The 23,215-nt window shown below is 43.6% G+C and overlaps 3 protein-coding genes across 3 annotated transcripts in view; all 3 read right to left on the bottom strand.

Annotated features, from left to right (window-relative positions):
• The window catches only part of n4bp3 (NEDD4 binding protein 3), a 36,230-nt gene extending 32,174 nt beyond the window's left edge, over positions 1-4,056 (bottom strand). Inside the window, exon 1 of the mRNA XM_061234935.1 lies at positions 3,909-4,056. The gene's annotated coding sequence lies outside the window, so the exon portion shown is untranslated. The remainder of the gene's footprint in view (positions 1-3,908) is intronic.
• Positions 4,057-6,412: 2,356 nt separating this feature from the next.
• Positions 6,413-10,261, bottom strand: LOC133123517 (platelet-derived growth factor receptor-like protein). Its single transcript, XM_061233987.1, has 6 exons — positions 10,252-10,261; positions 9,786-10,074; positions 8,646-8,797; positions 7,797-8,090; positions 7,084-7,223; positions 6,413-6,634 (listed from the first exon to the last, which is right to left on the bottom strand). The coding sequence occupies exons 1-6, from the start codon at positions 10,259-10,261 to the stop codon at positions 6,413-6,415; spliced, it is 1,107 nt and encodes a 368-aa protein (XP_061089971.1).
• A 2,904-nt stretch (positions 10,262-13,165) lies between these two features.
• LOC133124155 (cationic amino acid transporter 2-like) lies at positions 13,166-23,215 on the bottom strand. The gene is made up of 12 exons (XM_061235105.1): positions 23,145-23,215; positions 21,738-22,108; positions 20,511-20,666; positions 19,852-20,017; positions 19,415-19,551; positions 18,378-18,600; positions 17,035-17,171; positions 15,943-16,045; positions 15,239-15,375; positions 14,577-14,743; positions 14,296-14,404; positions 13,166-13,860 (listed from the first exon to the last, which is right to left on the bottom strand). Exons 2-12 carry the CDS (start codon positions 22,105-22,107, stop codon positions 13,694-13,696), a joined length of 1,872 nt encoding a protein of 623 aa, XP_061091089.1. The 5' UTR covers position 22,108; positions 23,145-23,215; the 3' UTR covers positions 13,166-13,693.

Here is a 23,215-nt window from a genome sequence, read left to right as displayed (position 1 = left end):
ACGGACACACCGTGACTGCCACGCCCAGGTCATTTTGACTCTCACCCAATCCAAATCGGGCCTGCAATGGGAAACCACCTCCTGCCATGCCTCAGGCACAGCTCCTCAAAACCCCCGACATCTCCCCCCTCTGCACACTGTTAGGGTCATTATGGTCATATTGATCACCAGTGTTCAATGGACCAATCATACAAGACGAAAAACAAGCAAATCACAAATCTGTTAATCCCCTACTGAAAAGGTTTTGTGAGTGTCGACTCGTAAGCAAGACATGCAATACAATGAAATTAGGCTAATTCAGTGAATTGATTGAATTGACTAAAAGACTACATTTTTGTCCAATTTTCAAACTTGAAAATAGGCCTCAAAGACACAGAAGGCGGAATGAGGGGTGAATGATGCAGGCGGGTTCCACCCTCACAACCCAAAGCCCACCCTGCCCCGCTACGGTCAACGTCACAATCCGCCAGGTCACCAAGTCTCGCAGTGGGGTACCTCCGGTTACCACGGTTACTGCCGGGGTGGTGGGGGGGAATGCAGCCCCCCCTCTCCCCCCACTTTTCCGTGCTTCAAAAGAAACAGCTCCGGGTCCGTCTGTAGTAGAAGCCCCTCCTCCGCTCTCCCAAAAATACACCGCCACTCCACCCTCCCCCCCCTTTCAGAGTTTAGCGACGGTCCACATGCATTTCAATGCAGGGGCGGTCAGAGCTCACGGTTTGTGCCCTGGGGACCACCAGGAAAGGAAGAGGTGGAGGGGGGGAGGAAGCAGGGGAGAGGTGGTGGTGGGGGGGAGGGGGGTCGAGGCAGACATAAAGCCCGCCCAGCTGACCACACACCAACAGCACAAACCGTCTCGCAAAAACGACCGTCGTGCTGGCAGATACCTAAACACTACTGCGGAGGAGACAGCCGGGCGAGCCTCACCTGGAGAGTGATAATTATCTCCTCTGACACAGCAATCTTCTCCACTTAAAAACATGGCTGGAACTAAAACAAGCCACCATACAGGAGCTCCAGTTGTGGCGCTCCTCAAAGCCAAACTCTGCGTGCGCAATGCTCCCTCGTTCCACCCACGCCCCTCCAGGGAGTGGGGGGAGGTGACCAGCCTCACAGCGTCCTGCAGGAGTTTCCACGGGGAAAGTCGTCGATGTGTGAGTGGGAGAAAGGACTGAAGAATCTCTAAACCAAGATCTCCACAGGTGGAAAAGCAGCTACCCATCTCCTGCTACATGCCCACTGTTTATATTTACACACCGTTTACACATTACACAGAGCGAACTACATGCTACTTACAAGCTTTCACATACATGAGAGTTTGTTATACTCGCTACACTATACGAAAGAGAATCTCCTGTTGACATGATTACTCACAATCTCACTTACAAACGGGAGTGTAGGAATGTCTGAATCAGAACATCCTGGCGCCCAAGTACAGCACTGAACATGGAAAGGAACCACAGACCTGCCTGGGGTCACAGGGATGTGATCAACACGCACCCAACTGCGTCACCCTTTCTCCAAGCGCTCAAGCCCTGCAGGTTTACAGAATTCCTCTCCCACAGACCTCCCTCAAGCTCATCACAAAAACATCACACTAGACTTGTAAACATCATCCGGGAATGAACGTGAAACACTGTGCTGATCTGTCTGGGCATGTGGACATGACGTGATGCAACTGCAGACTCCTCCTAGAGCCAAGAAGAGATTACCGGGGCCAAATGTGTAAAGCAGAACCCAGGCAAAAATGCACAACCATTCAAGGAGGAGTTTGAAGCTGAATCGATAAACCCTCTGCTTCCCTGTGTGCATAGACCTAGGCTGTCCAAAGTTGTACACAGCAATGTAGATCGAAAACACATCAGCTGAAGGGTTTGTGAGGACAGTGAGGCAGTAAGGGTGGAGAGGGCGTGCTGGAGAGAGATGGAGGGAAAGAGTTAGAAAATGACTCTTTCCCTCCAAAGATCTGAGTCTGAGAGAATGAGAGTGAGAGAAACGGGGGAATGAGTAGGAGAGAGGGAAAAGGAGAGAGGGAAAATGAGTGAGAGCAAGCGAGAGAGATTGACAGCAAGAACTAAGGGCATATATAAAGCAAGAGAGCAGAGAGGAACAAGACAGCAGAAGAAAGAGGAAAAATGTAGGACAATAGTAATGAAAAAGGAGTGGGGAGAGTGCAGGTCCTTGGCTGGGGGGAAAGGCACTGCCTTCCTGCGATGAGCAGGGAGGAGAATCAATACTATGTCCTTCATGCAGGGCTCCACAGGGACATCCTGCTATTACAGGAGATCCATGACCTCTCACCCCTGACTCCTGGAAGGGCCCAATGCATCAATTAAAGATAGGCTGATATCCAATATTAACAGGCACAACAGCGGACTGGACTCCGACGTTAAGGCAGACTCAGAAATCGAATCAGGAAAGTATGTTGTTACAAAGAAGGCCTGTTGACGACGTTCTTAAATTAATGTGATACGACTATAACGATCACACGTCAGAGTTGCGATTATATTCTCACTTGTGCACCAAATAACCTCCGCTGGAGTTGACTGACTGCACCAGTCCAAACAGGTCTTGAGAGAACCTTCACATCTACTTTTTCCCCCCATTTTGTTTTATGACGGAGGTGCAGGCCTACGTAGGGTTCTGTGCGTGCATCCCAGTTACAGAGGAAGTGTAGTTTTCCTAAAATCGCGGTGAAGAGGACGGGGGGGCTATTTGCAGTCGAAGCCCTGTGGGTTACAAACGCAAGTTTAACAAAGGAAAGAAAACAAAGAGGAACGCTGTTCCCGATTTAGCATCGACTAAACAATACAACTATATTTGCATAATTACTTCCTTATCTTTAGCGCGGTTTCCTTAGCGCCTGCTAGCGGCACTGTCATTAAGATACAGCTTTCTGCCGTGCCCACTACGGTGATATTTTGTGTACAATGCGGAGAACACGCAGATCTTTATTTATTGAATATCAAAGTGGGTGTATCAATGAGCCGCGTTTACAAATCTAGTATAAAGTGTTCGCTAGGAACTAGCTGTCGTGGTTGGGCAATTGGACACACTTATTATCCAGAATAACTTCATATGAGCACACAGACGTGTATTTGTCAAGTGCACTGTGCGCGTTCAATTCGGGCGTTCAACTGCATTTCGTGACGTTAGAAAAAAAAAAAAACCCAAAATGCAACATATCTTTTCAGTAAACATAGCTCTATTTCTCTGTCTTGTTTTTTCCAAGTTGCTAATCCTAGCCATATCAACGAATGCAACGTTTTCTGAGATTTATCTAGCAGAAAAGTAAACAAAACATTAGCATGTGGGTACTTCGTCTTAGACGCGCTATTTAAACCGTTAAAATACTCAAATGAGTGGGCTTGTTCAAAGTTGCGCTGACTGGTTTTGCACTAAATCTATAACATACGCTATCCAAGTTAGGTTATGATATCAGTACGAGTCATATTACAGACGTAGTAAACAAGTTCTGTAAACATTGGCGGGTGCAATCTTTATATTATCATACCGTAGCCTATAGATAGCGAGACCTGCAAACTGGCTCCGTGACAGGTGAGTGGACAACGGTTATTAAACTGTTATTTCAACATAGGCTATATTAACTAAAGATAAAAGTTTGCTAGCTGCGTTTAAAACCCACCTCACGGAATATTGGCGATTATTTATCTTACTTGCTCGTGCTACTTGACATCGTAATTATGAGAATATAAAGGCATAGGAAAAGCAATAGGAAAATCACTTATGGCATGTCAAACTCAGGAATTTAGCTAACTAGCAAACTCGTCAAGCATCGCTAACAACTGCGCCAAAGGGTGAGCTTGAGGGAAAGTGTTGCATCTTCCTAGCGTAGTGGTTCCTTTTAAAGTATTTCGCAATAACTGTTTTTAGAACAAAACGGTGCTTACCATGTCCCGAATATAGATTCACACACGAATGAAAATCCCAGTCATTTGATTGCAGCGAGAAAATACAGGAGTGTATTCCTAATTCAAAGCAGTAGCTCGATGCTATCATCAAGTCTTGCAGCACCGCACTGCCGTTCTGCACCTTTTCCCTCCCTGAGATTTGAACTGTGGACAATGCAGCGCAATCCCCAACTGATACGCATTACCTCGCAACGGATTTCGTATCGAGTGTAGGCTACCTCAACAGCGCCATCAAACGGAATAACAACTATGGACGAAGTCGCAGGATCCATAAAATACATTTGTTTTCTGTTTAATTAATTTATTGAAATAACGTAAACAGAATCAAACTGACCCTTTAGTTGATGCATTTTATGTAGGCATAATTCCTAACTTGCAGATATATGACAGCGCATTTAGATTGTGCTGTTTAGATAATGATAACATAAACATTCCGTGCCAGATTTGCTGAAGCTATTTCACTCATGCAGTGAAAAATCGATTGGAAGGAAGCCAATTAGCAAAGCAGACATAGGCCACAATAATTTGATTGCTGGTCAGTGCAAACAACAAATCCCCATGCCGCCTGAAAACTTCTGAATTATTTAAGAAGAGGAGCCCCCGTCTGCTCCCCAGGAACCCCCATCCCATCCTCTTGAAATATTAAAGGAAGCTCATTCTCATTCTGTTTTAACGACCCTGTCACACTGACACTAGCCTCAAAGTGCACATTATGCAATGAAAAGATGTAAGTCCCTTGCGAGATTTCGAGGACAATCCACTGGGTCTTTTCTGGTGAACAGATCAGGTGAGCCTAACGTTTACTTACGTCCGCAAGATGCGTACTACCCGAGTGTCTCAAGCGGATGAACGCGTTTTAGAAAGCGAGATCCATGCTTTAAGGTAGGCTACTTGAGTTAACTGTAAGAAATAAGAAGTTACGAGAGAAAATAAATAAATACATGCAAAACTTGCTAGGCAGGATTTTATTAGACATCAGTCTGATTAACTCTTTAACCAGTCTCTTTATAATTATCATTTTGTGGATGAAACTATTCTTTTCAGGGCAACATATATGCCTACCAGCTGCAAATAGGGTACGAGCAACTCTATCTCCAAATCACGAAATTAACTGTGTGGAGTAATTCTTGTGTGTTCTGGGCCCCCATTTAAAATGAAACGGTTGGATACATGCTTTGGTGACAAGTTATTTTCGTCAGCTCTATTGCCCCTAGTGGGAATATATTGTTATTGCAGTAACACGCACTTACAGGACATCACTGTTGGCAAGTTTGAGTGATGCTTCCAGATAAACAAGCTGAACAGGTGTTTTTGGCACACATACTCCTTTGGCACACGCACTCTAACCTGTAATTAATGGTAAAAACCAAATGTATCATTTCATCTGAGTGGATAAATAATCCACTGTGATGCTATTTCATAAATTCACAGCTTGGCCTCCGTCAGAAACAAAGGCAAGTCTCTCAGTCTGTCAGCCAAGTCTGTCAGTCTCTCAGTCACAACCAACAACAGAAATAGGCGAAAACTAGCCTATATAGCAACATTATTGAGTGTTGATCAGCAATTCATAGTACAGCATCGCAACATTTCATAATGTGTAGCACAGTTTTCTTTTCAAAGAATAAAGCAGGCAAGTAGCCTCACTGCTAGGGCAACATTTCCTTGGTTGGAAGGCCATTGCCACTAATCAGGCAATGTTCTGAGATAATGAAACTAAAAAAAGACTCTTTAAATTGGCATGTTTAAATGTCATATCTGGAGAGATGGAATTGTTTTTCTGGCCTATCCTGAAATAGGTCAGAAATCAAATTCAGATCATCGCTATGACTCAGATTTATTTAATATGATTTATGACTCAAAATGACAAAAATGGCAAAAGACTGCATATTCACTAATTTAACTGAAGAAAAGATGTTCTTGCAAAAAAGCCTGATCATCTATATTTTTCCATAGTTACAGAAAAAGGAGATTTCAATTTCCTTTTTGTATGATCTGCAACCAGTAAAATGTACTGCTTTAACAGGAGGTACACCACCTGCTGTGTCTGAGTTCATATGGATTGTGGTAATGGTGTGGTGGTGGTAGGTTGTTTTTTTAGAATGTAGGCTACATGCTGCGTTAATTATAGTAGGTTATTATTCATCTCCTTTTGCATCCCAATAACCGTCTGAACTGTATTCATTGGACAAATGAATACAGAGCATAAAAATGACTTTAATTAGAAACATGTAAAACAAATGATTAAGAAATAACACATGTATAAATCACAATAATACATATTTAAGGATAGAACAGAATTTATATCATGCTCAAGTCTCTCAGTCAGGGAAATCCACTGGATTCTCCCAAACTTGTCCCTGTTTCCTGTGCATCCTCTTCTGTTATCCCCAGCACAGCCCAAAGTGTATGTGGGAGAGTCCTTGGGGGACTGTCCATGGAAACCTCCTGCTCTGGGTAGGGGTTGTGGGTGGTAGGGGCTGGTCTCAGGGTCTGCGGGGGCGAGGGGTGGTATTCTGGGCTGGTAGCACCTTGACAGAAGTGGAGGCAGAGCGGGACCCCTCCAGGTTCTGGGCGGTGCAGGTGTACGTTCCCCCGTCCACCTCACGGACCTCGTCCACCAGGAGAACGGTCTCGGAGCGCTGCTGGCCCTGGCCCCCGCCCCGCATGGGTCTCACACTGTCCTCGGTGTAGAGCGGCCTGCCGCTCTGGGACAGACCAAAGCAATACAAAGTTAGAGGAGTAAACCAAAGTAGACCTTACTGTAGAGGGAGGAAAAATGAAACACCAAGCTTCCTGTACAGAGAAGAGGAATATATACTTTATTGAACCCCATGGGGTAATTCATCCTCTGCATTTGACCCATTTTAGTTGGGAGGGGTGGGTAGCCACAGTGCAACACCTGGGGATAAAGTCCAGTTGAGCCCAATGCCTTGGTCAAGGGCAATGTCAGGAGTACACCTAACCTGACAAGCATGTCTTTTGAGTGTGGGGAAAAAACCCTTACAGAAAAAGATCCCTTGTTGACAATAGCATCCCCCACAGACAATAGTATCTGTTGTCAATAACATTACCGTTATTAGCTTCTGTAAGAACTGGGGTCATTACTAATTATCCGCATTACAGTCCTGTCATGTGGTCGCTGTGTGCAGGTTACCTTTAGTCCCGGGTACTCCCAGGTGAAATCAATGGCCACGTCAGCTTCTCCCATCACCGAGCAGATGATTTGTACGTTCTCACCTACACGGACAGACGTGGCGGAGGCCTGGATCACAGGGGAGGGAGGGGACTTGGGGTCTGAGGGGGAAAATAAATCAATATTTTTACACCCAACTACACAGAATGTTATACAGAGGCCTACTGAGTGAGCCATTTGTTGATTCTGATACTGGCACATTTGATAGACTCACAGTTGACGTAAATGAGGAGTGAGGACGTATTTGATAGACTCATAGTTGACGTAGATGAGGACGTATTTGATAGACTCACAGTTGCCGTAGATGAGGATATATTGGATAGACTCACAGTTGATGTAAATGAGGAGTGAGGACATATTTGATAGACTCACAGTTGACATAGATGAGGATGCATTTGATAGACTCACAGTTGCCGTCGATGAGGATATATTGGATAGACTCACAATTGATGTAAATGAGGAGTGAGGACATATTTGATAGACTCACAGTTGACATAGATGAGGATGCATTTGATAGACTCACAGTTGACGTAGATCAGGACGTATTTGATAGACTCATAGTTGACGTAAATGAGGAGTGAGGACATATTTGATGGACTCATAGTTGACATAGATGAGGACGTATTTGATAGACTCACAGTTGACGTAGATTAGGATGTATTTGATAGACTCACAGTTGACGTAGATGAGGACGTATTTGACAGAGCTCTGCCGCAGCCTGCCGTAGCTGGCCACACAGAAGAGAGAGCCGGCGTGGTGGGGCTGTGGCCTGTGGATGGTGAAGCCCCTCTTCAGGTTGAAGGAGATCTCAGTCCCGTCCACTTTCAGGTCCTCCGGGGGGAACTCGCGGTGCAGGGTCACTGTGGCCTGGGGGTTGGTGACCTGACAGGGCAGTACCGTGGGCCGGTTGGTACGCAGCTGAACCATTTCGTAATAATCCGAGGAGGGCACGAACAGCTCCTGAGGGTCTGCAAGAACCAGGGTCAGTCAGACCTGGACCAAATACTTCACCAAAAACTCTATTTTAAATATGTGACTACTGACAACCATAAACCAAGAATTTCACCAATATTCAGAACAAATAGCTTCTTTAATATGATTTAATGTTTTTGATAGGAATACATTTTGTTGGCAATTAAACATTTTCAGGGTTGTATTTATGTTTTTATTTGTTATTTTGTACACAGATAAATAATGAGATCTTAAGAATGTATTTAAAACATATTTGAAATATAGACGCAGTACTGTATGTGTCACAAACACTAGAGGGCAGTCTAGGAAAGACAAAGAAGGTCTAACTGCCGTTGCAGGGGATGCATATTCCAAGAAATCAGCTCTGAGGTTGAAAGTCCAGGTGTCAGGAAGAAAAAGTCCTGTCATGTGTTTCTTCCACCCATTAACTCAGTTTTGGATGGAAAAAACACAATAACTCCAGGGCTAGCAGTACACAGGGAAATTATATGCATTCCACAACTTCTGTTGTTTATATGTGTTTTCCTTGGCAAACTGATGCAGGGCTTTACCGGGAAAGAAGACAAAGACTTTGACCGCACGGTCGTAATCCTTCCTGCAGTCCCCCTCCTCACACAACATCGGGTAGCAGGTGTACTCCCCCGTGTCAGCACCTGTAGAGTTGGCCAGGATGAGGACACCATACTTCTCATGCTGAATCATCCTATAAATGAGAAAGCAAAGACAAATAACCAAGACATTAGCAATTATAGAAGCAAGAAACTGTCGAGAAGTACGTGAGAAACCGATGAGAAGCTAGAGCGGTACAAGTGAGTCACAAGTTGTTTAGGACGAATGTTCTGGGTTGTAGCTTTTCTTAACGCAGGGAGACATTTAAACATTTACCAACCTCTAGACAGTAACAGTCTTACAAATATGTATCTGACAGAGGTCTGCCACAGTGCTGTTTGTTTCATTTCATCTCAATTTCAAGGCTATTTCATGTCTTAGTCAAGCCCAGTTCTCACATTTATGCCAGGCAAGACTCATTGTGTTACGTTTATTTTGCAGATGCTCACATTCAGGACCTCTTACAAACAGCAAACTTTTCTCGCACTCATTTCAATGGTTGAAATTCTATTGGTTGTTGACCATCCAAAGTTCTCACATGCTATGCCACTGTAAAAGTCGCTCCGCAGGCTATCGGTTGCTGCTAGGATCAGATTCAAAGGTCTGGCCTACGCTGCAGCCAACTAGACAGCCCATCACTACCTACAAAACATAATTCAGCCCACCGCACCAGCTTCACCACTCCACTCTGCTGCCACAGGTCGGCTTGCTCATCCTGCCAGCCTTTTGAATGGCTCTCGCTTGTCCCGACTGCGGAGCTTCTCTACCCTAGCGCCCCAGTGGAACGACCTCCCCATTCCCCTAAGATCTGCTCACTCAGTGTCCATTAATCTATTGTCACTTCTTTTTCACCTGTCTCCATCTTTCGCCCTCAGTGGTATTTTGTACTTGAATTTTGTATTTTGAATTTGGATTTGTCTGAGTACCTGGTTTCTTATAGACCTGGCCTATCTACCTGGTGTACTAGACGTTCATGGCTTCACAACCGATCATATGTGAATTGTATCTTATCCAACCTGTTCTGTTGTTTGTTCTATGAAATTTATATGCCTTTGATAATGTAATGTTGATGATAACATTACCTGAGCCGGCCCTCGTCCTCCTCCTGCAGGTAGTAGGGCACTGCCCACTGTACAGGTTTGCCTTTGCACCTGAGTTCCAGGTTACCCCCACCTAGAACAACCAGCGTATCTCCCACCTTCCGGAACTTTCCTTTGTCCAGCACCTGTGTGAGGATGACCTGGGAGGGTTTGGCTGGGGCTGAAGGCAGGGATTGGGCACCTCTGACTTTGGGTTTGGGCGTGACAGTTTTGGACTTCTTCAGTTTCGCTTTGGGCTTTTTCTCACCAGCGTCTTTCTTCTGACAAAGTCCTGCAATGAAATACACACACAGTGCGCATGTACACTTTATGCTCTTCCCCCCACACACAAACACGCACACCAACACAAACACACAGTACCTACACTGGCCTTCAAATTTGGAATGACACCTCAACAAATTCATATTAATCTTGAGGGATTTTTACCCCCTGGTCCACTGGCTGACACCTGCAGTCATTGTGTCAGAGGACTGGAACACTTACACAGCTGGAGCAGGTGTGTAATCCACCAGAGGGGGCACTGTTGTGTGACACTGGGTGATGCTAGATCTGTGGTAGCCAATCCTATTCCTGGAGATCTACCACCCTGTAGGTTTTCATTTAACCGACTCTACTAATTAGCAGCTCAGCAAGTTCTCTAGCTGTTGAATGAGGAGTGCTTTGTCACGGTTGGAGTGAAAACCTACAAAACGGTAGATCTCCAGGGACAGGGTTGGTTAACACTGTGGTAGATGATTCTCTGTACGACTCCTCTAACCACAGCTGGTACTGGTACAATATGGATTCGATACAAGAGTGTGGGGCACATTCACCCATTAGAACAGTGTCTTAATGGATGACCCACACAGTAGCACCCTCCCTCTGATCCCTAAATCTGGGCTACAAAGCCAAACCTTGATGCCAGCCCCTCTCCAACCACCAGCACCCCACGGTACCCTATTTTAAATTAGACCTATGACATTAACATCTCCAACAGCTGTTGTGAAGAGAGATTTTCTGGGTCTTCTGAAGGTTTCACAAGAGTGACAGATATCCAAGAGGAATACTAGCTAAGCCCACAAACACAGACCTAATGTGAGAGTACAATCCAAATAAAGGACATTTATTTCTAAATTAGTTGAGTAGATCTGAAGTCACACAACATTATCTAAAATGATGTGCCTGCATTAACAAATCACAAGAGAGCACAAATAAATAAACACACCAATTGTTGCTGTTCAATAGCATCAGTGCTCATCTGTATGCATCCCAGAAGAACCAAAGAAGGAAATTAAGAAAAGTTTGGCTTGGTCCCTGCATACATCATTTATTTGGAGTATAACAGCCTAGCCAGCAAGAGAAAGAATCCTCCATGCCCATAACACACCAAAATAACGTACCAAAACAACAGAGGAATAAGCAGGAACTCACCAAATTCCATGAGCAAAATGGTGAGGACGACAACACTGAATCCTAACTTCCACTTCATCACTGAAGGTTTGACGCTGTGCTACCTGTGACTGTGTTAAAAGTTAAAAGGTGGGCTTTTGAGTCCTTTGTGAGAAGCAGGCAGTCTGTGGAGGGGCCCAGACCTGCACACAGGCAACCAGAGATCCTATGGGGGGAAGGGGTGAGTAGAGTACAACCGAGCTGTCAGCTGTTCTACACGCATTCCCTCTGTGCAGGAATAGTGGCATAGACACCCCAAATTCCTCCTGATTTGCTCAATGGGCCCATTCACAGTCCTCAGGTCGTGCCCCCACCCAGCCAGTTACAGCCCTGGGATCCTGGCTCCGCCCCCTGAGACGGAGCAGGAGTGTTTGTCTAGCTGGGCTCTTGGCCCCGCCCACTGCAGGACTGGAGTGTTTATCTAGCTGGGGCCGCCAACCTGCAGAGCCATGGAGCCCAGAACTCAACCCCTCTTTACGTTCCGTAAAACAGCAACAGGAATTACACATGGACCCTTCAGACTCTGGTCCACTTCCTGCAGGCTATTGACACAATCAGAGAACCATCTATTTTTCATCAGTATTTGTAAGAACATCCTTCCTTCATATTACAGCACATTCTAGTCAGTGAAATGTTCTTCTTTTCTACAGTAATGTTTTTCAAATTTCATCAGCATCTTCAGTTATTACTATTATTAAAATACATATTTAATGCAAGGCGGCATGGATGGTGCAGTAGGTAGCACTGCTGCCTCACAGCAAGGAGGTCCTGGGTTCGAATCCCCTCTCTGTGCGGAGTTTGCATGTTCTCCCCGTGTCTGCGTGGGTTTCCTCCGGGTACTCCGGTTTCCTCCCACAGTCCAAAGACATGCACGTTAGGCTGATTGGAGAGTCTAAATTGCCCGTAGGTATGAGTGTGTGAGTGAATGGTGTGTGTGCCCTGCGATAGACTGGCGACCTGTCCAGGGTGTATTCCTGCCTTTCGCCCAATGTATGCTGGGATAGGCTCCAGCCCCCCTGCGACCCTGATCAGGATAAGCGGGTTCAGATAATGGATGGATGGATGGATATTTAATGCAGGTAAAACCATGTGCTTTACCAATCTCACAAAGCTACTTAACCTATGTAACATATGTAATGCTACGCTGTGATAATGGCTTAGATAGATTCAGCATTTTCTGCATAGATTCTATGTCTTATGTAGATACGTAGATAAAAGTGCATATACAGTACAGCTGACACAGCTGTATAGCAGGAAATTCCCTCCAGTGGAATGACTTTACACTAAGGCCTCTGTTCTGATGCTGTTTTTATGTTATTGACTGACCAGGTAGCTGGCAGGCACCAGAGGATTTCATAGTTATTGTTGGGCCAAGATTCCAGGAGATAAATTGGTGAAGCTGTGATTGATGTGACAGAGGTTCTGGTCTGTGAAAGGGTAGCATTGTTCCTTGTTTCTCCTGCAAAGAACGAGGGGTAGGGGTTGAGGCGGGGGGGGGGGGGGGGGGGGGGGGGTCAGGTTCCAGCCCGGGCTCTGTCTGGACTTTCTGACTCTCGACCAGAAATAAGTTGCACCTTTTCTGTCGATACCAGTATTACCACAACAAAATAGAACTTTCACCCACTGCTTGCGTAGTTTCACCTGCAAAGGAGCCATGTGTGCCATTTGGTGGGAAACAGGGAGACGTGTACCAATATTTTTATATGAATTAGCCCCTAGATTAACTACCATAATTGGGAGACTTGCCTGGCTATGCAAGATTTGGTGGTCTGCCACCACTTTGAAGTATATGCCCATGAAAGGAACACATTCCTCATTGGTGTTTTTATTTAAGTTCCATTTTATTATTTCATGAGAATTTATATAGTAAACTATATGCTTGTGTTTATCATAAAACATTTGACATAAATATACCAACAACCTGCATTGTCACACACTATACAAGTAGGAAATGCTCCGATTGATAAAGTTGTTTCACTGTACATGTATATTTGACTGTAGTTTTTTCTTCTCTCCAACTTGTAATTGTAAAAATACTACAAATATTACATTCTTAGTTAATTACATTTTGGTTAACATAAAATCAGATTTAAAATTGTCAAATAATTTTACCATTATACCATTATACCATTTCAGTCATAGTTCCTCTCTCTTGCTACATAACAGTACATCAATCATATACTGTACATTGTATTCAGTTTATTCCTAAACAATCTTTTATTATGGCATACTTTAAAAAAACCTTTTAATGCATAATATTAAATTCAAAACTGAATTACAATGGGACTCTTTCATAATTGAATAATCTTCCTGTAAAAAAAATCTTTGTGGATGGAATTTTGCCTAAAAATTGTGCATAGATTATGTGTCTGTGTGTGTGTGCTTGTATTTGTGAATATGAAATACAGGCATTTCATTTACAGATACTGTATATATACGTAAGTCCTTCTTCTGAGTCACCTCTATTTTGGCTCCACCCCCGCCCCATTGGGTTGACCCTTGTCTGCCTTCTCCCCACCCCCCTCTTCAGGAGTCTGGATGGTCTGGACCATCTGCATGTTCTGGGCATTGAGCAGCCGTTGTTTCTGCACACTGTGACGGACCCCATAGCTGAAGTAGATTAAGAATCCTATGGTAAGGGAAACACGTTAGTATCAATGATCTATTTCCTCTCTACTTTTCACTGTTTTCCATTCCACTTTTCAATTATGTTTTTAACAGGTGCCTATCTAGAGTCATTTATGCACAAGGAAGTGCATATGACAACGACAACAGAACAGTGCTAGATCTAGGAAAAGTGACTTTGCCTTTCTTTCCTTCATAGTCCATACATTCCTACACAATCCATACACCTTTTTTGTGTATGCAGTGAATTGTCTCAAGTAAATTTTTCCCCGTATGAGGAAATTAATTAGCCATTTTTTTTTACAAAAAACAAAACGTCAACTGAAAAAACAGACGACACGTTTTGACAAGGCATCTAAAAGTTTTATCACGCCAAAATAATGCACCACCTGAGGCATTTTGACTTATCAGACACAGACAGGCGCTGCTGTTGTCTTACCCACTGCCATCCAGACGGCATATCGCGCCCAGGTATCCGGCCCCAGCTGGACGATCAGGTAAATGTTGATGAAGACACTGACCACAGGGAGCACTGGGATGCAGGGCACCTGCAGACACAGCAGCAGTCTCCGTTTGATCTGTGTGAGTGGATGTGCGGTGTGTCCGAGTGTGTGCGAGTGTGTGCATGTATGTTTATGAATGTCAATGCAGGTGCAATTTAATTTCTGCCAAGCAAGGCCCCAATTTCTCTCTCTCCCATTCTCTCTCTCACTCTCTCACCATGAAGGGAGCCCTGGTGGGGTTCTTGGGCTGTCTCCATATGAGGAGGGTGGCGAGGGAGATAGCGAGCAGGAGGAGAGACAGGCACAGCAGGCTCCACACCTCTTTCCGGACCAGGGACCACAGGGCCACCGTCAGGATCACAGCCAGAACCAGGACCAGGGCGACTGCAGGGAAAACAAACCTACTGTGTGCTCACCTGGCTCATATTATCACATCATACACTGTGACATGAGAGCTACAGACCTGCCATACTCCCCTGGGTCAAAGGTCAAGTACAGATTCAGCTAAATATGTTAGTAACCGAAAGCATCACATAAAATAAGAATTTTCTTCTTTTCTTCGGAATATTGCAGGAAATAGGATAGTTCTTTTGAAATTGTCAGAAAGAAATTTATTTATTATTTATGTGTAAACTATCATAGGAGGAGCAGAACATGGCTGCACTGGGGTTTAAATCTTTTAAAATTGACATTGATGTATTTTTCTCAGCCTTTTATGCAGCAATTAATAGGTCAGGGATCTCAAACTCCAGTCAAGGAGTGTGGTTTTGGTGTGTTTCAGCACTTATAGTCGCCTCATTTATTGAAGAGTCCACACACAAGGCTCCAGGTATGGAGCTTGAGATGCCTACAATATGTGAATGGAATTTGCTTCCTTACCGATGACTGATGTGGTTGTTGTTACAATTCTGGAGGTTTTTGCAGTGGGGAGAGATGGAGGGGTTAACATGCTCATACTGGAGAAAGATTCTTCTTTACAGATCTCAGTGCAGTCTTCATCAGGGTCTTCTTGGTACCTGAAAGAACAGACAAAGTATTTGTTGCACAGAGCACTGTAAATTCATGGAAGCCTGCTAGGTCATGAAGTACAGGCAGAAATGCTTGAAGTCAAGGCCTGAGACAGTGTTGGTGTGCTCGTTCCATTTCAGTGCCGACTTCTGCGCTTAATTATTTAATAAGACATTTGTATAAGCACCAGCTACAGCCTCAGAAAGCAAGTTTATATTAACGTTTTTTACTGTGCTCAGTTACAGGAGTGTACCAGTGTAGTGTTTAGAGCACTACAGAGTCAGAAAACTAAAAGTTAGGTAATTGGCTGGAACCAGAGTTGTGCATCCCTGCTTTAGACTGTAGGCTATGTCTTATTATGAACCTAGAGGGGCTAAATGGCCTGCTTTTGTTCCAGTAAAGATGGTTAATTAAAGATACGGGATTATACAGATGTATATTATTCACTCCCCAGTGCAAATATCATTGCACACAAATGCACAGGTATTAATATAAAATGTCTGAAGATCACTTGTAATACCAGTTAATTTTGATCATTTTGAGTTCAGCAGCATCTGTAAGTGTGTGACACTTACCTGAGAATGAGAATGCAAATGGCCACCAGAGTGTAGGCAAAGAGTGTTCCAATAGACATCATATTCACCAAAGCTTTCAGGTCAAACAGGAGGGCCATGATGGCTGTGAACAAATGTAGAGCTAGTGTTTATTCCTGTAAATCAGTCAGTCAGTCTGTCAAATCTTTATTAGTATAACACTGTTTATATGTAGTGCTTACATATAAGCTGCAAATCAATCAGTGCCATCATGGTAATGCTTAACACAACAAGAAAATATTTCTGCAAATCCTGCTTCAAGGCGATATAATCTCTGCCGGGAAAAATCTTCACACCGCTGTTTCCAGGCCATAGTTCAAGAACACGACTCGAGTAGGACAAAGCCTTGGATTACAGGAGACAGAGGCTGAATGAGAGCCTGAAGAGGGAGCTTCTGAAGCTCACTTTAAAGACCTAAACAGCTTCCGCTTTCTGTATCTATCTGAGGAATGTTATTCCGATGGCCTTAAACTAAAGGCTCTGCTGGCTTTCACATTTTTAGAACAATGAGCTCAGGTCCTGATTCCTTTTGCATTTCAGAAAAGAAATAATCATTCTTTTCTTTCTACCATACTACATTGTATTAACCCTGGCCAACTTCATCAACAATGTTTTCTTCATGGTTCACAGTTTACACTGTAGTTCTGACCACATTTTAATGGCAGCTGTCAAAGTACTTTGTCTCACACTTAACATGAAAGTCTGCGGCTATGTAATGCTTATCTTACCCCACAAGATTTAACGCTTCTGGAGTGTTAATTCACTTCTCTGGACCACATGATAAAATGATAAAAACCATTTAACCGGTTGTTATGTCATGTATTGGTTGAGTGAGTTGATATTGGGTATTGGATATTGAATATTAGAGCTTGGCATTTTACTCTAGAGAAAACATTTTAAGACCCATAATGGTCAGGGTGAGCCTTTGTCATAAGTTCTAACAGTTGGCACACTTAGCTCACTACACATACTGGTGATTTCTATGTACAGTATAATGGTTTTCTCGCTACTGCAAAAATGTCGCTACCGGTCGCTAGCGGTGTCGCTAGCGGTGTCGCTAGCGGTGTGACTCACCCGCCACTGTGCCGGAAGAGAGTGTGGCCATCACAGGACTCTTGCGTGAGCTGACTGTGCTCAGGAACTTGAAGAGGAGGCCATCCCTCGCCATGGCGAATATAACGCGCGGCATCGGGAACATGGAGCCCAGGAGGCTATACAAGCACAACCAGCAACATTACCGCAATGTCTAACAGCATATTATAATCACTCATTATACTGCTGGATGGCTCATTCAGTTAGGTCACCATGCTGTGGTGCATGGTAAATGTAAATGTTCATATTTTTACCTAGTAGCTTTATCCAATATATAGTGCTGTACAATTGGTGCCTCTCATTCACTCATACACTCAGACACGAGTGGCGATTTGCTGACATGCAAGGCTCCAACCAGCTCATCAGGAGGATTGGGGGTTAGGTGTCTTGATCAGGGACACTTCAACACACCAGAGCGGGATCGAACCGGCAAGCCTCCAACTGCCAGACAACTGCTCTTACCTCCTGAGCCAATGTTACCCCCCATGGAGGAACAAAGTCACCAGTGCTGACTATGACTGGTAGCTTCATAAGGCAATGTGCGATTGGCAATTGTGTCGCCCAGGATATGGGAGGGTTCAGTCGGTTTTGGGTCCACATTCATTGCTATCTAGTGACCCCTGCTGGTCGAATGGTACCTGTGGACTGCAAACTAAAGCTGCACATGAAGGGTCTCTCTGCGCTCTATGCAAGCTTAACTGCAGTCTCTGAGGTGAAAAGAAGAAGCTGTCAACACTATGTTTCAGAGCAGAAACACTGAAGTTTGCGTTCTCCTGAATCAGCAGTAGGGTTTGTGCATGAATGCAGCTGCAGTTGGAGATGATTGGCTTTTCCAAATTGGGGTGGGAATTGGACATGCTCTGCCAAATGTTGCGTACCAATTTTTTCAAGTAACAATTGTTTTTTTAAATGCATGAAATATTTATCTAAATTCCGAATCACACATTCTACATTTAACTCATTATTTCATCATATGTTCGACCTGAAAACATAATCACAAGTTCTACATTTATCTCACGATTCAACCAGATATGCTAAATTTACCTCAATTATAAATTTACACGAGCTCTCCATTTACGACATCATTACTACTAATCACACTGTGCATCTGCATCATTATATAATGACAAAGTGTAAATTTATCTCATTTACACTGAGCATACTTTCTACATTAACCCATTAACAAATCACAAAATTCTGCAGTTGCTAATGGCACATTCACTCCATTATTAAATCTCACATACTACATATACCTAATTTCCCTGCTATGCCCTATGCATTCTATCCGCATAGTATATCCTTGGGCTTTGAACATTCAGGCTCACCTGGTGGAGAGGGCACAGAGGGAGCCCACGGCGACGGCGTACTTGGCGGCTCCCCAGCCGATGTAGGAGAAAGCGACGGGCAGCGGGCTGTGTATGTTCAGCATGTAGTACGGCATCATGAGGGTCAGGGCAGCCGAAACCGCGAAGTAGGCCAGGAAGCAGATGAGCAGGGAGGCCACGATGCCCATGGGGATGGACTTCTGAGGGTTCTTCACCTCCTCTCCTGGAGGGCGCAGCAGAGAGGCAGGATATAAAGAGCAATGGCCGTGTGTGGAACAGCCTCCTAACTGGCGTGTCCTCAGAATATGTACTGTCTACTAAATGTACTGTCTGCATTGTACGCAATGTGTTCTCGAATACAGACTGTGCGTGCACAAGTTGTTAAGTAAGATGACTTTTTCTCTCAATGTAGTGGACTTTAATCATATCACTTAAGCCTGTATTTTGATCTTTAAGTGAAATTACTTGTAAAATTATTCAAAAACGAATCCCTGGTGGAAATTCGATCTACCAGCCTAAGATGGAATCGGGATGGAACTAGCTTTTGCTCCTGCTGGATATCATCTGGAATTTGGTGATAGACTGTTTCCTGTACCAAGCTGGCCCACCAGCTGGACATGGTCTCGCCCGCATGGTGCTATCTCAACCATCTTGTTGCCAGTTTGACCATCTCCAAACCAGGTTCATAACAAGGTGGACCAGCTTTTCGTCGGGCTGGAACCAAGCTGGAATTTCCACCAGGGACGAATAGAGATTTACTGTGGAGCAGTCATATCATTGTGTATTTATATGGAATCTGTCATTGCACCAGTGACAGTAGAAATGAAAACTTTCAGCTGTCTACCTGCTAACGGTCATGGGTCACCTGTGAAGTGTTATCTGTTCTGTGCTCTCCTTAGAGGGTCACCTGCAGGGAGTTATCCTTACAGAGCTACCTGCATTGCATTACCTTTAGAGAGATAGCTGGTGAGAGTTACCTGTAGTGCATTGCTTGCAGTGAGTTACTTATGGAGAATTGTTCCTGTTGTGACAGTTACCTGTAGTGGCAATGCAGTCAAACCCAACAAAGGCATAGAAACAAGTGGCAGCTCCAGATAGTGTTCCCTCCACACCATAGGGGAAGAAACCTCCCACGCCAAATTTGCTTGTCACATTCACCACGGAGGTAAGGTTTCTGAGTCAAATTGAGACAAGAATAGAACATGGCCACTGCTGTCTGATCACATATCGCAAAACTGTGGAGCTTTTTCTGCAGGTGCAAAATAAAATAATGTATTTGCTGTCACACTTTTAAGCACAAAAGTACATACTTTTTTTAGGTACGTATCATTTGTACATATGTGTTGAGACGGTGTTAAATGCAATTTAAATAAATTATGACTTGATTACTCATGTAATGTATTATCATTATTATCATTATTATTATCATAATAATAATAATAATTCTTATTCTTATTATTGTTTGTATTATTACTCAGCGACACAAGTAGCATTCAGAAGGGTTTCTTCACTGATGTGCCAGTTATCCAGGTTTCCTTTGATGCATCCAGATATGACGACAAAAATCAACACAAGGATGTTGATGGCAGTGAAGATCTTATTGACTGTGGTCGACTCTTTCACTCCAAACGCCAAGAGACCTTTGAGGGAAGGTTTGAGAGCATGCTTTTAGTGTGCATACACCAATTTAGTGTGAATGAACTACTTATTCTGTTGGAGGATATTTATCTATTTGGCAGTTTGAAACACTAACAAATTATTTTGTTTGCTGCAAAGATTGCTGTCATGTTGAGGTGAAACAATGGGCTCCTAACTGGTAAGTTGTGAACATACTAAAACTAACCATTCGCTAAATATTGAAAAATTTAAAATGGCAATAAGCCTAGCTTACATTGAGTTAATAAGTTTAATGAACATTTTTTAAAATAACTTAAAGACCTCCGTTCAGGACCCTATTGATTCACCTTTAATTTTGTCAGTTAAAAAAAAGGTTAGCACAGAAATGTGTTAAGAACCTGACTGAGTGCCAAATAATTGAAGTAAGATCAGGTGTTATATGGCTATCAAGAGACTTAAGACCTCATTTTTCAATAGGGATATAACATTTTTGTGTAAATAGTTTTCTGGACTTGCTGGCAAGGAGCATGATCAATCCTGCTGCAAAGATGTTTGGGTAGGGAGCCAGGCCAGGTAAGCCCATCGCTGCATGCTTGCTTAAGTAGTCAGAGATGACATTTCCCAGGAGATCATCAAAGGTTCCACTCCACGCCAAGGCTACACTTGAGGTACCTGATGACAGAAGATAGATATAGTATGTATATTTTTATGTATCATTCAAGCGATCACATTAATAAGAAAATATCTGACACATTGCTTTAACCATGCCTGGGGGAAATATACAGTATAAATTATGAATATTGTCATTCCTGAGTGCTAACTTGCAGAAAATGGTAGCACCTGGGCACTAATGAATTCTTTCTTTTCTACAAATTGAATGCTCATTGCATCCAAAAAGTTTGGTAGTTCCATGGTCTGCAGTAAACTTGTGTGCATCAACATGGGCGGCACAATTGGGTGTGTCAGGTGCAATGCAAATTTGGATTAATGCCCTGGCAATTTCACGAAGCCAAAGCTGATTGTGAATATAGACCCAATGTTCATAATGCATATCCCATAAAAAAGGTAAATGGTCTGCATTTATGCAATGCCGTACAATTGACACACACACTCACACACTAACGGCAATTCGCTGCCATGCAAGGCACCAACTAGCTTGTCAGGAGGAATTGGGGATTAGGTGTCTTGCTCTGGGACACTACAACACACCCAGAGTGGGGGAGTGAGCTGGCAACCCTCTGAGTGCCAGACGACTGCTCTTACCTCCTGAGCCAATGTCGCCCCACTCAAGTGGTGACGCTTGAAACAAAAATATATATTCATAAACCCAATAGTAAATGATGAGAAGCTTTTCCTCCTTAACAGCAGTATTAATTAATTTCAATAATCCAAAAAACAAACCATAACTAATGCATAGTGACATAATTCACATTTACATACAGGCAAAAACCAATCAAACACAATATAATGATCCGTTAGAAGGAATTTTAGGTGACCACAATGTTCTTACTGCAGTGTGTTTTACTGGCATTTGTTTAGCTACGATTCATTACATATTTCTGAATCTATTCTCGTGAATATATACCAAAATCTTGTAATAGATTGATCATGAGAATTGATAGATTATCTTCCATAGAAGCTAAATGAATTAGACTGAAGCACATTATAACTTTGAATGTATATCCATTCAGGGAGAGATGCCCCCATCATTGCAGTTACAGTAGTACAGTAGTCCATATTTACCAATAACGTAAGAGAGCAGTAAGTTCCAGCCCGTGATGAAGGCCCAGATCTCCCCAACTGTGACGTAGCTGTAGAGGTAGGCGGAGCCTGTTTTGGGGACCCTGGAGCCAAACTCGGAGTAACACAGCCCGGCGAAAATGGACGCCAAGGCAGCGATGAAGAAAGAGATGATGATGCTGGGGCCGGAAATGGTCCGGGCGACCTCGCCAGACAGCACGTACACCCCTGCTCCCAACGTGGAGCCCACTCCCAGGGCCACCAGGTCCAGGGTGTTCAGGCACCGGCGGAATGTGGACACCTCTCCTTCCGGATCCAGGGGCTTCCTCCGGGTCAGCCCCTGCAGGAACGCGAGCACCGCTGCGCCAGCCATCCTGTGAAACAGCCTCGATTAGCCACACACATCACCGCTTCAGTGAGACCGTGTCAACTGGCCAATGAAATCACAGCTCCTGGGAAACAGTATCAATAAACCAATCGCGGGACAGCTCCTGTATAATGATGTGACTGACCGTTTGTATACTATATTTCTCTTTCTGCCCGTAAACCAAATTCATCTACCTGCTTCAGATATTCTCTTTCTCTCTCTCGCTCATTATTTGTATTTATTTGTATTTATTTATCCCTTATTTAATCCGGGAGATCTCATTAGAGTCTTCTTTTCAGAAGAGCCCTGTTTGCAAACTACAATAAAAATACAATAAAACATTTGCAGTCCTCTGTAACTCAATAAAAAGCATTGAGTCTAAAATGGATCCCTGTGGAACTCCTTTTGAATTGTCAAGAAATTGCAACTGGATACCATCAGTTGCTATCTGTAAGCTAGTGTTGCAACCTATTACATTCATTTTGGTCATATCCCACAGGAGACAACCTATACAATAACATGGTATGATCCATAGTATCAAAGCCATTTGTCAAATCTATCAACAAAGCAATACAATGCTGTTTCTTATCAAGTGAACCCATTATGTTATTAACCACAAGTGATGCCACTGAGATTGTGCTGTGTCCAGGTCAAAATGTATATGCATTAAGAATACAGTTATTTGACAAAAAGGAGTGTAGTTGTTTGCTTATAAGAGATTCCAAAATGTATTTCAGAAAACCTTTGGTGATTGGATTATTTACTGGGATCACTAGCATATCCAATGAGGTCACACACACCACTTTCCACATCTTAGAGATACTTCCCAACTTTGGGTTAAATTAAAAATATGGGTAAAGAGGTTTAAAGATTTAGGACTCACACATGTATATGCATACACAGATGCTGTCTAACACACAAAGAAATGAATGCACGCATGCACACACACACACACACACACACACACACATGTTCACAGTGCCTCACTGGGAGCATTTTTCCTCAGAAAGTAGCAATATTGGTGAGTGTTATGGCTCACGTACCTGTGTTCAGTTTGTCCACGTCAGATCTGTCCCTGCCTAAAGGCAAAATGATGCTGTGAGTTCCTGTTGAA

Source organism: Conger conger, chromosome 3 (assembly GCF_963514075.1).
Source record: "Conger conger chromosome 3, fConCon1.1, whole genome shotgun sequence".
Taxonomy (NCBI): domain Eukaryota; kingdom Metazoa; phylum Chordata; class Actinopteri; order Anguilliformes; family Congridae; genus Conger; species Conger conger.
The sequence above is the reverse complement of the archived record's forward strand: the minus strand, read 5'-3'. Positions and strand labels throughout refer to the sequence as shown.

Coding starts and splice junctions, on each gene's coding strand:
- LOC133123517 (XM_061233987.1), bottom strand. Junction 8,091..8,645: donor AGTCTTTGTCTTCTTTCCCG/GTAAAGCCCTGC, acceptor TGGTTCTTGCAG/ACCCTCAGGAGCTGTTCGTG. Junction 7,224..7,796: donor CGTCCTCATCTACGTCAACT/GTGAGTCTATCA, acceptor TTTCCCCCTCAG/ACCCCAAGTCCCCTCCCTCC.
- LOC133124155 (XM_061235105.1), bottom strand. CDS start 22,107: ATGGCTGGCGCAGCGGTGCTCGCGTTCCTGCAGGGGCTGACCCGGAGG. Junction 14,744..15,238: donor AACAACCACATCAGTCATCG/GTAAGGAAGCAA, acceptor TTTTCCCTGCAG/TCGCCCTGGTCCTGGTTCTG. Junction 14,405..14,576: donor CCACCAGGGCTCCCTTCATG/GTGAGAGAGTGA, acceptor CTGTGTCTGCAG/GTGCCCTGCATCCCAGTGCT.